This window comes from Haliotis cracherodii, unplaced genomic scaffold (assembly GCF_022045235.1).
Source record: "Haliotis cracherodii isolate W230 unplaced genomic scaffold, xgHalCrac1.p SCAF_10, whole genome shotgun sequence".
Taxonomy (NCBI): domain Eukaryota; kingdom Metazoa; phylum Mollusca; class Gastropoda; order Lepetellida; family Haliotidae; genus Haliotis; species Haliotis cracherodii.
Window position 1 is genome coordinate 58,999,176 of NW_027266265.1, and position 16,306 is coordinate 59,015,481.

The window sequence follows — 16,306 nt, forward strand, 5'->3', positions numbered from 1 at the left end:
AGAGTGTGAATGTTGGATCAGGCAAGCCGGACACAGAGTTCAGTGATGAGCGGGGCTGTTCACGATGTTAATGTAGAGTTTGAATGTTGGATCAGGCAAACGGGACACAGAGTTCAATGATGAGCGGGGCTGTTCACGATGTTAATGTAGAGTGTGAATGTTGGATCAGGCAAGCAGGACACAGAGTTCAGTGATGAGCGGGGCTGTTCACGATGTTAATGTAGAGTGTGAATGTTGGATCAGGCAAGCAGGACACAGAGTTCAGTGATGAGCGGGGCTGTTCACGATGTTAATGTAGAGTGTGAATGTTGGATCAGGCAAGCGGGACACAGAGTTCAATGATGAGCGGGGCTGTTCACGATGTTAATGTAGAGTGTGAATGTTGGATCAGGCAAGCAGGACACAGAGTTCAGTGATGAGCGGGGCTGTTCACGATGTTAATGTAGAGTGTGAATGTTGGATCAGGCAAGCGGGACACAGAGTTCAGTGATGAGCGGGGCTGTTCATGATGTTAATGTAGAGTGTGAATGTTGGATCAGGCAAGCGGGACACAGAGTTCAGTGATGACAAGGGCTGTTCACGATGTTAATGTAGAGTGTGAATGTTGGATCAGGCAAGCCGGACACAGAGTTCAGTGATGAGCGGGGCTGTTCACGATGTTAATGTAGAGTTTGAATGTTGGATCAGGCAAACGGGACACAGAGTTCAATGATGAGCGGGGCTGTTCATGATGTTAATGTAGAGTGTGATTGTTCGATCAGGCAAGCGGGACATGGAGTTTGGCGATGAACAGAGTCAGGAGGAATGGGAGGAAGAGCAGCGCCGCCTGGACCGGGAGTGGTACGGAATGGACGAGGGGTACGATGACGACCACAACCCCTTCTCCGGCACCTCTGCTGAGTACACTAAGAAGAAGGAGGAAGAAATGGAGCAGAGGAAGAAGAAGAGGATGTCCGCCCGGCAGCGACAGATCAATAAGGCAAGCATGTGCTTCAAGCTATCAGGGGTCAGATAAGTAAGGCAAGGCAAGCACCTGCTTCAGGCTATCAAGGGTCAGATAAGTAAGGCAAGCACCTGCTTCAGGCTATCAAGGGTCAGATAAGTAAGGCAAGCACCTGCTTCAGGCTATCAAGGGTCAGATAAGTAAGGCAAGCACATGCTTCAAGCTATCAGGTGTCAGACCGCCTCCGTGGTCTTGTGGTAGAGCGTCCGCCCGGAGAGCGGAAGGTCCGGGGTTCGATCCCGGGCCGCGTCATACAAAAAGACGTTAAAAGATTGTACTTGTTGTTACCCTGTCTGGCGCTCGGCATTAAGGGGCTAAAACAAGGACTGGTCGGCTCGGAGTCAGTATACTGTGTCTGAGTGGGGTATTCATGTTAAACTGCGGCATGGTATCTCAGTGAGCTAGCACTATAAATCGGCATCAGTCCGGACTAGTACAAGCAGCCACACACACACATACACGTGCATGCACGTCGCTATATAAGTGCAATAATCTTGGACGCGACGTTAAACCCCATTTCACCTCACCTCACCTATCAGGTGTCAGATAAGTAAGGCAAGCACATGCTTCACACTATGAGGGATGAGATAAGTAAGGTAAGCACATGCTTCAAGCTATCAGGGATGAGATAAGTAAGGTAAGCACCTGCTTCTAGCTATCAGGGGTGAGATAAGTAAGGTAAGCACATGCTTCAAGCTATCAGGTGTCAGATAAGTAAGGCAAGCACATGCTTCACGCTATGAGGGATTAGATAAGTAAGGTAAGCACATGCTTCTAGCTATCAGGGATGAGATAAGTAAGGTAAGCACCTGCTTCTAGCTATTCAGGGGTGAGATAAGTAAGGTAAGCACATGCTTCAAGCTATCAGGGATGAGATAAGTAAGGCAAGCACATGTTTCAAGCTATCAGGTGTCAGATAAGTATGGCAAGCACATGCTTCTAGCTATCAGGGATCAGATAAGTAAGGCAAGCACATGCTTCACGCTATCAGGGATCAGATATGTAAGGCAAGCACATGCCTCCCGCTATGAGGGAAGAGATATGTAAGGTAAGCACATGCTTCAAGCTATCAGGTGTCAGATAAGTAAGGTAAGCACATGCTTCAAGCTATCAGGGATCAGATAAGTAAGGTAAGCTCCTGCTGCTAGCTATCAGGGATCAGATATGTAAGGTAAGCACCTGCTTCTAGCTATCAGGCAATTCACTGATGTCTGGGTTTGTTGTCAGTTCATCTCAGGGACCAAACTGTGTCACCTTGTTTAGAAGCAATATGACAAGAAATTGTTGTACTTTGTTGTAGAAGCTTTTTACACATGCATAGATACACTTCTTTAAGCAAGTCATTAAACTTGAGATGTTTTGCAGGATATTGAGATGTGGGAGACCAACCGCATGTTGCGTAGTGGTGTCGTGGCGAAGACCAACTACGACGAGGACTTTGAGGAAGACAACGTAGCTCGCGTACACTTGTTGGTTCATAATATAGTCCCCCCATTCCTGGATGGACGTATAGTGTTCACAAAACAACCCGAACCCGTCGTCCCTGTCAAGGTAATACAACACATGGCAACTTGAAGTTTACAGGTTACTATTTCTAGTGTTACCATGGCTACTATTTCTACAGACTGTTTCTTGTGTTACCATTGTTACAATTTCTAGGGCCTGTTTCAAGTGCGACCATGGTTCCTATATCTACAGACTGTTTCATGTATTTCCATGGTTACTATTTCTACAGACTGTTTCGAGTGTTACCATGGTTACTTTTTCTATGGGTTGTTTTAGGATCCCACGTCCGATATGGCGCAGGTTTCACGGAAGGGCAGTCAGGTAGTGCGGGCGCACCGAGAACAGAAAGAACGGCGGAAGGCGCAGGTTAAGCACTGGGAGTTGGCCGGCACCAGGATGGGCGACATTATGGGCATCAAGAAGAAGGAGGAGGAGGTAGGCACAGCCACACTCAAGTTCTCTTTGTAAAGTCAGCTTGGAATATTACCAGATTTGTCCCTGCCTCGCCATCATCCATACACTTTCTCAAGTCAACTGCTGTTGTGTTTCTGCCCAGAACATATGGCCACCCCTACACTGGAGGTTTTACGTACCACAACCCTGCATTATATAAACTATAACTGTACATGTAATTGTATAAAAATGCAAACTGACAATGACTGAAAAAGAAGTACTGTTCTATTAATACTAGCTTTCGCTGTGATGTGGCCGTCAAATCGGCTGTTTACTTTCTGAAGTGGTTCTTGTGATTTGATACCTCCGATTGGTCAGTCAGAATCAAATAGTTTCCAAAGTCATGGTAGAATGTCCATTCCATGTGTGAAGTAGGCATCGGGAGCCCAGTCAGTGTTTGAACGTGAAGTGAGCATGAAGAGACAGCGAGCACTGTCAGATTCCACTTGTTTGCTCCAGGATGAGACGGAGGAGAAAGACTTCAAACAGGACCACAAGTTTGCCGACCTGATGCAGGAGAAGACAGAGGCTGTGAGTGAGTTCGCTCAGCGCCGCACCATCCAACAGCAGAGGAAGTACCTCCCTATATTTGCCATCAGGAACGAGGTAAGTCAGAGGCTCATTGAAATCAGATCTTATATCCCATTAGGCTTCCTCCCTGCATAGACCTGAGCACACCTCCACTGTGTCAGGTGAGATGAGGACACCTCCACTGGAGATTGTGTCAGGTGAAATGAGGACACCTCCACTGTGTCAGGTGAAATGAGGACACCTCCACTGGGGATTGTGTCAGGTGAGATGAGGACACCTCCACTGGAGATTGTGTCAGTTGAAATGAGGACACCTCCACTGTGTCAGGTGAGATGAGGACACCTCCACTGGAGATTGTGTCGAGTGAGATGAGGACACCTCCACTGTGTCAGGTGAAATGAGGACACCTCCACTGGAGATTGTGTCAGTTGAAATGAGGACACCTCCACTGTGCCAGGTGAGATGAGGACACCTCCACTGGAGATTGTGTCAAGTGAGATGAGGACACCTCCACTGTGTCAGGTGAAATGAGGACACCTCCACTGGAGACTGTGTCAGGTGAAATGAGGACACCTCCACTGGAGATTGTGTCAGGTGAAATGAGGAAACCTCCACTGGAGATTGTGTCAGGTGAGATGAGGACACCTCCACTGGAGATTGTGTCTGGTGAAATGAGGACACCTCCACTGGAGACTGTGTCAGGTGAAATGAGGACACCTCCACTGGAGATTGTGTCAGGTGAAATGAGGACACATCCACTGAAGATTGTGTCAGGTGAAATGAGGACACATCCACTGAAGATTGTGTCAGGTGAGATGAGGACACCTCCTCTGGAGATTGTGTCAGGTGAGATGAGGACACCTCCTCTGGAGATTGTGTCAGGTGAGATGAGGACACCTCCACTGGAGATTGTGTCAGGTGAGATGAGGACACCTCCACTGGGGATTGTGTCAGGTGAGATGAGGACACCTTCACTGGAGATTGTGTCAAGTGAAATGAGGACACCTCCACTGGGGATTGTGTCAGGTGAAATGAGGACACATCCACTGGAGATTGTGTCAGGTGAAATGAGGACACATCCACTGAAGATTGTGTCAGGTGAGATGAGGACACCTCCTCTGGAGATTGTGTCAGGTGAGATGAGGACACCTCCTCTGGAGATTGTGTGGGGTGAAATGAGGACACCTCCACTGAAGATTGTGTCAGGTGAAATGAGGACACCTCCACTGGAGATTGTGTCAGGTGAGATGAGGGCTGTAGTGCAGTGTCCGTCAACGCATGGCTGTAGTGTTGTCGTCCGTCAACTCAGGGCTGTTGTGCAGTGTCTGTCAACTCAGGGCTGTTGTGCAGTGTATGTCAACTCGGGGCTGTAGTGTTGTGTCCGTCAACACAGGGCTGTTGTGCAGTGTCTGTCAACTCAGGGCTGTTGTGCAGTGTCTGTCAACACAGGGCTGTTGTGCAGTGTCTGTCAACACAGGGCTGTTGTGCAGTGTCTGTCAACTCAGGGCTGTTGTGCAGTGTCAGTCAACACAGGGCTGTTGTGCAGTGTCTGTCAACTCAGGGCTGTTGTGCAGTGTCTGTCAACACAGGGCTGTAGTGTTGTCTTCCGTCAACTCAGGGCTATTGTGCAGTGTCTGTTATCTCAGGTCTGTAATGTTGTGTCCGTCAACACAGGGCTGTTGTGCAGTGTCTGTCAACTCAGGGCTGTTGTGCAGTGTCTGTCAACACAGGGCTGTTGTGCAGTGTCTGTCAACACAGGGCTGTTGTGCAGTGTCTGTTAATTCAGGTCTGTAGTGTTGTGTCCGTCAACACAGGGCTGTTGTGCTGTGTCTGTCAACTCAGGGCTGTAGTGTTGTCTTCCGTCAACTCAGGGCTGTTGTGCAGTGTCTGTCAACTCAAGGCTGTAGTGTTGTGTCCGTCAACATAGGGCTGTTGTGCAGTGTCTGTCAACTCAAGGCTGTAGTGTTGTGTCCATCAACACAGGGCTGTTGTGCAGTGTCTGTCAACTCAGGGCTGTAGTGTTGTGTCAGTCAACGCAGGGCTGTTGTGTTGTCGTCCATGGTACAGCTGCAGGTTGTTTCTTCTTCAGCTGCTGAATGTGATCCGAGACAACAGCATCATTATCATTGTTGGGGAGACAGGCTCTGGGAAGACCACCCAGCTTACACAGGTGAGTGAGTGAGTGAATGAGTGTGAGTGAGTTGGGTGTAATGCTGCTTTTAACACTATACCAGTTATATCGCTGCATGTCAGCTTAATGTGGGAGGAAAGCCCAAAGTGATGCAGGTCTCAGACGTTTACCACTTCGATGAAACCCATGAGCATAGGTTTCTGGCGTGCCCAACGACTGGGCCACCCGTGCCCCCAAGTGAGTGAGTGATGTTTATACACTGACGAGACCACCCAGCATACACAGGTGAGTGAGTGAGTGAGTGAGTGAGTGATGCCCTACTGTACATGATGTCCTGACACTGCTCCTCCTTCCCCCCAGTATCTCCACGAGGATGGCTACACCAAGTTCGGGATGGTTGGCTGCACTCAGCCCAGGAGGGTGGCGGCCATGTCAGTTGCTAAACGAGTCTCGGAGGAACTGGGCGTCAAACTCGGGGATGAGGTTGGATATGCCATCCGTTTTGAAGATTGCACTTCCGAGGTAAACAACATAGCATAGTCTACAGTCTGCAGGATGAGGTGAACTAACACAGCAGTCACCCTGAAGTTTAGTAAGCACAACTGTTTGTGGAGATGATAGTTGCAACATTCATGTGTGTTTCAGAAAACAATGATCAAGTACATGACTGATGGTATCCTGCTGCGAGAGTCGCTCCGGGAGTCCGACCTGGATAACTACAGTGCGGTCATCATGGACGAAGCTCACGAGCGATCCCTCAACACAGACGTGCTGTTTGGCTTACTCAGGGAGGTGTGTAGCACTGACCACTTGGCTGTGTCCAGCTGTATGTCGTCAGGAAGTTTCTATAACATACTATCACCATCCACAGTATACTGGACCAGAAGTTTACACACCACACGAGCATCTGAATATAGTAATTTCCTGATGACCGATCAAAGTCCAAACACAATGCAATGAGCGTCTACCGAATCTCAACAGAAACAATGAAACACAGGTACAATCATTGTCAAACAATGTAATACACTGCCACACTGTGGACAGGGGACTTACTACTGGATAAACAGAGCTAATACATAAATAGCATTATAATGTTTGAACTTTTGAAGACGTTATCGTCAGTGTACCATGACCACTGTTTGGTGTTTGCCAGGTGGTCGCCAGACGCAATGATCTCAAGCTGATTGTTACATCAGCCACAATGGATGCCAGTAAATTTGCAAGTTTCTTTGGGAACGTTCCAATCTTCACCATACCTGGTCGGACGTTCCCCGTGGACATCATGTACAGCAAGAACCCAGTGGAGGACTACGTGGATGCCTCGGTGAAACAGGCCCTGCAAGTGCACCTACAGGGCATGCAAGGTTAGACAGTACACCTACAGGGCATGCAAGGTTAGACAGTACACCTACAGGGGATGCAAGGTTAGACAGTACACCTACAGGGCATGCAAGGTGAGACAGTACACCTACAGGGGATGCAAAGTGAGACAGTACACCTACAGGGCATGCAAGGTTAGACAGTACACCTACAGGGGATGCAAGGTTAGACAGTACACCTACAGGGCATGCAAGGTGAGACAGTACACCTACAGGGGATGCAAGGTTAGACAGTACACCTACAGGGGATGCAAGGTTAGACAGTACACCTACAGGGCATGCAAGGTTAGACAGTACACCTACAGGGCATGCAAGGTTAGACAGTACACCTACAGGGCATGCAAAGTGAGACAGTACACCTACAGGGGATGCAAAGTGAGACAGTACACCTACAGGGCATGCAAGGTTAGACAGTACACCTACAGGGCATGCATGGTTAGACAGTACACCTACAGGGGATGCAAGGTGAGACAGTACACCTACAGGGCATGCATGGTTAGACAGTACACCTACAGGGCATGCAAGGTGAGACAGTACACCTACAGGGCATGCAAGGTTAGACAGTACACCTACAGGGCATGCAAGGTTAGACAGTACACCTACAGGGCATGCAAGGTGAGACAGTACACCTACAGGGCATGCAAAGTGAGACAGTACACCTACAGGGGATGCAAAGTGAGACAGTACACCTACAGGGCATGCAAAGTGAGACAGTACACCTACAGGGGATGCAAGGTTAGACAGTACACCTACAGAGCATGCATGGTGAGACAGTACACCTACAGGGCATGCAAGGTTAGACAGTACACCTACAGGGCATGCATGGTTAGACAGTACACCTACAGGGCATGCATGGTTAGACAGTACACCTACAGGGCATGCATGGTTAGACAGTACACCTACAGGGCATGCATGGTTAGACAGTACACCTACAGGGCATGCAAGGTTAGACAGTACACCTACAGGGGATGCAAGGTGAGAAGGTACACCTACAGGGGATGCAAGGTGAGACAGTACACCTACAGGGCATGCAAGGTTAGACAGTACACCTACAGGGGATGCAAAGTGAGACAGTACACCTACAGGGGATGCAAGGTGAGAAGGTACACCTACAGGGGATGCAAGGTGAGACAGTACACCTACAGGGCATGCAAGGTTAGACAGTACACCTACAGGGGATGCAAAGTGAGACAGTACACCTACAGGGGATGCAAGGTGAGAAGGTACACCTACAGGGGATGCAAGGTGAGACAGTACACCTACAGGGCATGCAAGGTTAGACAGTACACCTACAGGGGATGCAAGGTGAGACAGTACACCTACAGGGGATGCAAGGTGAGACAGTACACCTACTGGGGATTCAAGGTGAGACAGTACACCTACTGGGGATGCAAGGTTAGACAGTACACCTACAGGGGATGCAAGGTGAGACAGTACACCTACAGGGCATGCAAGGTGAGACAGTACACCTACAGGGGATTCAAGGTGAGACAGTACACCTACAGGGCATGCAAGGTGAGACAGTACACCTACAGGGGATGCAATGTGAGACAGTACACCTACAGGGCATGCAAGGTGAGACAGTAGACCTACAGGGCAGGCAAGGTTAGACAGTACACCTACAGGGGATGCAAGGTGAGACAGTACACCTACAGGGCATGCAAGGTGAGACAGTACACCTACAGGGGATTCAAGGTGAGGCAGTACACCTACAGGGGATGCAAGGTGAGACAGTACACCTACAGGGGATGCAAGGTGAGACAGTACACCTACAGGGGATGCATGGTGAGACAGTACACCTACAGGGCATGCATGGTGAGACAGTACACCTACAGGGCATGCAAGGTTAGACAGTACACCTACTGGGGATGCAAGGTGAGACAGTACACCTACAGGGGATGCAAGGTGAGACAGTACACCTACAGGGCATGCAAGGTGAGACAGTACACCTACAGTTCATGCATGGTGAGACAGTACACCTACAGGGCATGCATGGTGAGACAGTACACCTACAGGGGATGCAAGGTGAGACAGTACACCTACAGGGCATGCAAGGTTAGACAGTACACCTACAGGGCATGCAAGGTTAGACAGTACACCTACAGGGCATGCAAGGTGAGACAGTACACCTACAGGGCATGCAAGGTGAGACAGTACACCTACAGGGGATGCATGGTGAGACAGTACACCTACAGGGCATGCATGGTGAGACAGTACACCTACAGGGCATGCAAGGTTAGACAGTACACCTACAGGGCATGCAAGGTGAGACAGTACACCTACAGGGGATGCAAGGTGAGACAGTACACCTACAGGGCATGCAAGGTGAGACAGTACACCTACAGGGCATGCAAGGTGAGACAGTACACCTACAGGGCATGCATGGTGAGACAGTACACCTACAGGGCATGCAAGGTTAGACAGTACACCTACAGGGCATGCAAGGTGAGACAGTACACCTACAGGGCATGCAAGGTGAGACAGTACACCTACAGGGCATGCATGGTGAGACAGTACACCTACAGGGGATGCAAGGTGAGACAGTACACCTACAGGGCATGCAAGGTGAGACAGTACACCTACAGGGCGTGCATGGTGAGACAGTACACCTACAGAGCATGCATGGTGAGACAGTACACCTACAGGGCATGCATGGTGAGACAGTACACCTACAGGGCATGCAAGGTGAGACAGTACACCTACAGGGCATGCATGGTGAGACAGTACACCTACAGAGCATGCATGGTGAGACAGTACATCTACTGTAACGTTCACAAATGATGTGATAAGATGTAACAGTTAACTGTGACATTCACAAATGAAGTGACTGGTAACTGAGAGCTGTGACGTTCACAAATGATGTGACAGGTTGTAACTGAGAGCTGCTGTGATGTTGCAGGTGATATGCTTATCTTCATGCCGGGCCAGGAAGACATCGAAGTGACGTGCGAGCTTATCTCAGGTGAGAACCAGTAACACTGTTGCTATCAGGAGGTGAAATGTTAAGCTCTTCACATGATATATACTAAGTTTGTAAAGAAATTCATATTGTAACTTTTGATCTCATTGATATCCAATAGAAGTGTATGGGCGACCATTCGGTAAAAAAATACAAAGATTAAAAAAAGGACAGAAATACGCAATTACGGTCAAATATTACGAATTAAGAACTAAATGTTACTACTAAAGGTCAAAATACAATATTAATAGTCAAATGTTACGAAAAGACGTCATAAGAAAAGAAAGAACAATGTGTACGAAAGAACGTTTTCAATAAAGAACATCAGTGAGCACGAAAGGACGTTTCAATAAAGAACATCAGTGAGCACGAAAGGATGTTTTCAATAAAGAACGTCAGCGAGCACGAAAGGACGTTGACAATAAAGAACGCCAGATGGCCCTGCAGTTTGTAAAACATTCCAAGTTTAATCGGCTTGTTCCGCTGTGTATATGATAACTGCATGCCGAGGTGCACAATGTATTACGTCATTCCTCCTGCACTCACCGTCTGGCGTCACACATATATATATACATGTATTTATAATGTATAATGAACACATTTGGTTGGTTCTATCTGAACACGTTTAAGGCCTAAACACATGAAACGAGCTAAAAACTAAAAACCTAAAAACAACCTAAACACATCATCTGGACATTGCCTTGAGTTTATCAACTTTTAGTAAGATATTTTTACCAAGATTATTACCAAGCTTTAATAAAATCATTAGGAAGTTTTGGATCTCAATTCGTCAGAGTCCAATAAAATAAACCCATAAAAAATTTAAGGAATGGACGGGTTGATAAAATTACATACCACAAAGGAGACCAGTGGCATAAAAATATCTGTTCTGGATGTTCCCGTTGTCTGATCTTAAGAAGAACAGCCCTTCTTCAGTTTTGGTGAAAAGTCTGTTAACAATATATTTACCCGCGTTTAAAGTTGACTGTACAGTAATGTAGCAATCTGTGTGCCTCTGTCACATAATGAACAAATTCATCAGGTAGCGGGACGGAACCATACACATGTAGTATATCCAGGCATAAACAATCTAGTTTGTAAACAACATGTCCAGCTGGCACACCAGTTACAGTGTTCAAAAAAGGATTTAGTTCTTCTGTGATGTGTATTAAACGCCGGCTAAAATTTGACAAAATAGTCTCCACATCCATGACTGTACGGCCTGACGTGATACTTTGTAGTACTATGTCTACCAGTATATGACGTCACGTGGTGCGCGGGTGCATGAGGAGTGACATACTGCATGGATGCATTGTGCACCTCGGAAACTAATGCATGTATGAAAACACAAAAAATAATTCTGAAACGTCGCCGATAACCCTAGTATTGTTTAAAATGTTTTAGAAAACATGAACGCCTTATTGTGTTGCATAGCGTTTACAAAATCACGTTTCACGTAGGCCGGGTTATGAAACGCCTGTAACATCACATATATTTCACACACAGCTGCGAAACATACATCCCTGGCTTAAGCATACATTTCGTCATCAACTTACAAGTTGTCTTTGTCACATATATAAATGTGGATGTAAACAAGCGAAATAAATATGGTTGGAAAACTAACGCTGGCGTCATAGATGAAACTAGATTTTCTTTATTACGCCGAGCTATTTTTCCTAACGAATGTGTAAGTTATACATATTCATACAAAACCATTTGGTATATATATTTGTTGTTCAGATATTAGGCAGCATTTTGTTTGCACAGTTTCCGAAAAGCTGTTAAATAAAACAAACTCTCACACAATGTTCACTTTTCAGATGAAAATGTGCGCCTGAAACAAAACTCGGCGTCATAGCACCCTCGTGTTGCACCAAGCATGAACAGTTATTGGATCACTGTAGATGAATCCTAGTTTAGCGTTGAGTGAGTTTTTTTTGAAGGTTGTATACAAAATACATGTACTAATGTTGGATTACACAGTATACTGTATTTATGAAAAGGCCCTTAAGCGTGACAAAGCTTAATGCAACATGTTTATACACAATGTGTACATTATACATTATAAATACATGTATATATATATGTGTGACGTCAGACGGTGAGTGCAGGAGGAATGACGTAATACATTGTGCACCTCGGCATGCAGTTATCATTTACTATACACGGCGGAACAAACCGATTAAACTCGGAATGTTTTACAAACTGCAGCGCCATCTGGCGTTCTTTATTGTCAACGTCCTTTCGTGCTCACTGACGTTCTTTATTGTCAACGTCCTATCGTGCTCACTGACGTTCTTTATTGAAAACGTCCTTTCGTGCTCACTGACGTTCTTTATTGAAAACGTTCTTTCGTGCTCACTGACGTTCTTTATTGAAAACGTCTTTTCGTGCTCACTGATGTTCTTTATTGAAAACGTTCTTTCTTACACATTGTTCTTTCTTTTCTTATGACATCTTTTCGTAACATTTGACTATTAATATTGTATTTTGATCTTTAGTAGTAACTTTTAGTTCTTTATTCGTAATATTTGACCTTAATTGCGTATTTTTGTCCTTTTTTTAAACTTTGTATTTTTTGACCGAATGGCCGCCGATAGAAGTGATCTATTAGCACAGCAAAAGATGCACAGGTGTAGTGTATTTGTAAGACTGTACATCATGCCCAGGTACTTGTATGACCTGCACCTAAACTGGGAGGAACATCAAGCAACAAGATGTCTGAACTGAAGGATGATTTATTTGTAACTGACCACAGGTACATAGTCATGACGTCACTCGCGATGCTGGGACACGTGACGTATGGCGTAATAGCACGTGCACATTGGCGCTCACAATATGTAAACAAACCTAACACAACATTCTCCCCCTTGAAACGAAAATCAAACACCCCTCTGATGTACAAAGAAAAGAACAATTACAATATTACATTTTTTAACACTGACCCACTGAGTTACACAAAATGAATTCCTTGTTTAACACAGTAAGTAAGTTAACGACACTTTTGGTTTATGACCTATGGCATTACAGATTAAGTCGGTCAGGAGCTGTCACTGTCCTAGTTGATCGCCTGACAGCTTGTTTTGTTACCATGGTAACTTCTGGGGGCAACACACACCTGCCTCCAAACATTCAATGTTCTACCCGAACCATCACCAAATGCATTAGTGTCGGTCTTGCCAGAAGGTACAATTACTGCATCTTCGTCTCATGAGTCTGCTCCAACACCATACCACTCATGGTGGAAAGTTTGTCACCTTCAACAATGTCTGTAGCAATTCTACCTCAGAGTTGATCAATATGGAGTCGACAACTCCTGTCACTAACATCAACTTCATAATATCTCTCTCCATATTTTGTCAAAACGTGCCCGGGTATCCATTTGTCATGTGCACGATAATCACGCACCCACACCTGGTTTACTTGCAGTTGTCTAGTCTCAGCTGGATCACTCATTTGACCTGCCAACTTAGATGACATAGCAGACTGAATGTCTGGTTTCAGCAAGTCTAACTTTGTCCTTTGTCTCGACCCAGAAACAACTTTGCTGGAGTTTCACGGGTAGTGCAATGAGGAGTCGACCTGTAAGCCAGCAGAAACTGATCAACCTTTGTCAACACAGATCCCACGTCTTCCTTAGCTGCCTTCATGGCCTGTTTGAATGACTGGGCTGCCCTCTCAGCCTGTCCATTCGTAGCCGGATGATATGGAGCTGACAAAATATGTTTGACACCATTGCATTTCAAATATGCTTCGAACTCTTCTGACACAAACTGCGGTCCTTTATCTGTAACCACTTCATGTGGCAAACCGAACTGTGCACACAGCTTTCATACTTCCTTCACTGTAGCACTCGATGTTGTAGAATTCATTACTACAATTTCTGGCCATTTTGAAAATGCATCTGCAATCAACAAAAACATGTGACCCATAAATGGCCCTGGGAAGTCAAATGAATGCAGGTCCATGGACGTGACGGCCAAGCCCATGGGTGTACAGGGGCTAACTGTGGATTGTTGTGAGTGTTCTGGCATGTTGAACATGGCTTGGCAATTCCCTCTATTTCACTGTCTATCACAGGCCACCAAATGTAACTTCTTGCTCCAGATTTCATCTTCACAACTCTAAAATGGCCCGTGTGTAATTCTTGCAACACAGTCTGTCTCAGTTAAGAGGGAACTACTACTCTCATTCCCCACATCACACAGCCCATATGCTCAGTGAGTTCAAACCTTCGACTGTGATATGCTTTCATCATGAAATCTTCCTCATACTCTCTTGTCCATCCATTCATCACCGCTGTGTACACTTGGGACAGTAGAGGATCACGTCTTTGTTTCGTTCTAACATTAGTAGTAGTAACTGGTAGTCGCTCAAACTGCCGGTTGTAAAACATCTCCACGTCGTCTGACGATTCTCCCTTCAACTCTGCCTCTAGATTTCTGAAATGTCTTCATCACTTGATCCAGTTACTAAAATGTCATCTTGATGACACACTACTTTGTCCAAGCCTTGCAATATCTGGTCCCTTGTGGCTTGAAATAGGGCTGGGGCGGAGGCGATGCCAAAAGCAAGACGGGTATACCTGTAAAGTCCCTTTGATGTGTTAATTGTCAAATACTTCTGACAGTCTCTATCAACTTCCATCTGTTGATATGCATGTGCTAAGTCTATTTTGGAAAATCTTCTTCCACCAGCCAGAGTAGAAACAAATCTTCTATTTTGTGCAATGGGTACTTGTTACCATTCAACACTCACAGTGATCCACTTTAATCAATACCCCATTCTTCTCCCTGTCCTGTAAAGCAGAAGGTACCGGTCTTGCTTTCATGAACCTGGGGAAACGCCCTCTTTGCCAGACAGGTGAGCTTTGATACCTTTAATTGTACCAATTTCTTCAGAGAAAACATCACAGTACTTCACAAGTATCTCTTCTAACCTTTCCTGACTTGAATCTTCCCTACACATGTGAATGTCATCGCTTAGCTTTTCCCAGTCAATGTCCACATATGGTAGCCATGCTCTACCTAGCAGAGGGGGCCCTTCCCCATTTACAACATGCAAATCTAACTTCTTCACGTCATTCCCATTTGCTACATCAACTTTCAGTACGCCAAAGTTTGTAACACGCTCTCCTGTGTAAGTTCTCAAAGGTACTGTGGACTCTTCAAAGTGACAACCATTAAAGCGATCCTTGTACACTTCTTCAGTAATGATGGAATTTCGCGAACCAGTATCCAGTTCCATTCTTAGGTCATTACCGTTTATGTTGACTGTGATCCACATAACCCAAGAACTTCCGGGCATGGCAAACATCTGATTCAAACACTCTGATAGATCATTGGCAATGAAATCATCATCATTTTCAGTCGTGTCAATGGCATTTACGTGAGAAGTTGGTTTCTTACAGCCATTGTTTACATTGCCATTTCCGGTTGACCTTGAACTTGATCCTGGGTCACAACCCGAAACTCTTCATTTGACAAACTGCCTCCAGATGGCCTCTTTTTCTACAGAATGAACATACTGTATCCTTAAACGATAATAGAACTTAGTGTTTTCAGTCCTAGGTTTGCTGTTATATGAAAACATCTCGGTAGATCTGTGTCTCTTGTCGCCACCTTGGCTAAGTTCATCACAGTCCTTGGCCACTTATTCCAAAGAATTTGCAATTGTCAATGACTGGTCAACAGTCAGATCATTTTCTGCTAACATTACATTAAGTAATACGTTACCACTGTTATACCGAGGCTGTTGTCCCCCACAACTGCTCTTATAGCGAAATCTTCCACAGAGATCTCAATCACCACATGCAGCACGTGCGTAGCCACCTAGCTGCCATGTGACACCCTTCACTCTTGTCTCTTCGCTTGCCATCGCAAGACATATCTATAGACTGCTCTGCGTTCTACCAGCCTCTTGCTATCCTTGGTGATATTTATTACTGTTTCTTAGTCCTAAGTAAACTGTAATTTATGGGGCGTTCGTTATACGGCGCTTAGAAAATTTTCCCACCTAAATTTTCGCGCCTTTTTTCACCACTAACGGGGTAGCGGCGTCAGCACTTTGTGTTTTCCGTCCACCTATTAATTTATATATGTATATCTATAATATATGTATTTTATGTATTTGCTATTATCGTTTGTTTTTCCTCGGAAAATCTACGTTTGTGAATATGTTTGGTGTGTGTGTTGTAACCATGTTTTGCTTTTTGTTCAAAGAACAATGTCTGACATGGAGATGGATTTGTCCAGCACCCCGACTACTCCTGAATGCAACCCATGACCTGGCCTTCCCCGAGGCAGGTCCCACCGCGGAGGCCCATGTGGAGAGGTTAGGTGTCC

The 16,306-nt window shown here is 45.8% G+C and overlaps 1 protein-coding gene across 1 annotated transcript in view; it reads left to right on the forward strand.

Moving 5' to 3' along the window:
• Window positions 1–16,306, forward strand: part of LOC139454590 (pre-mRNA-splicing factor ATP-dependent RNA helicase PRP16-like) — a 142,746-nt gene that overhangs the window by 29,269 nt on the left and 97,171 nt on the right. Inside the window, exons 6-14 of the mRNA XM_071236400.1 lie at window positions 762–979; window positions 2,369–2,554; window positions 2,786–2,944; window positions 3,422–3,568; window positions 5,583–5,663; window positions 5,985–6,146; window positions 6,270–6,416; window positions 6,778–6,988; window positions 9,903–9,965. Coding sequence (XP_071092501.1) covers window positions 762–979; window positions 2,369–2,554; window positions 2,786–2,944; window positions 3,422–3,568; window positions 5,583–5,663; window positions 5,985–6,146; window positions 6,270–6,416; window positions 6,778–6,988; window positions 9,903–9,965 — 1,374 coding nt within the window. The remainder of the gene's footprint in view (window positions 1–761; window positions 980–2,368; window positions 2,555–2,785; window positions 2,945–3,421; window positions 3,569–5,582; window positions 5,664–5,984; window positions 6,147–6,269; window positions 6,417–6,777; window positions 6,989–9,902; window positions 9,966–16,306) is intronic.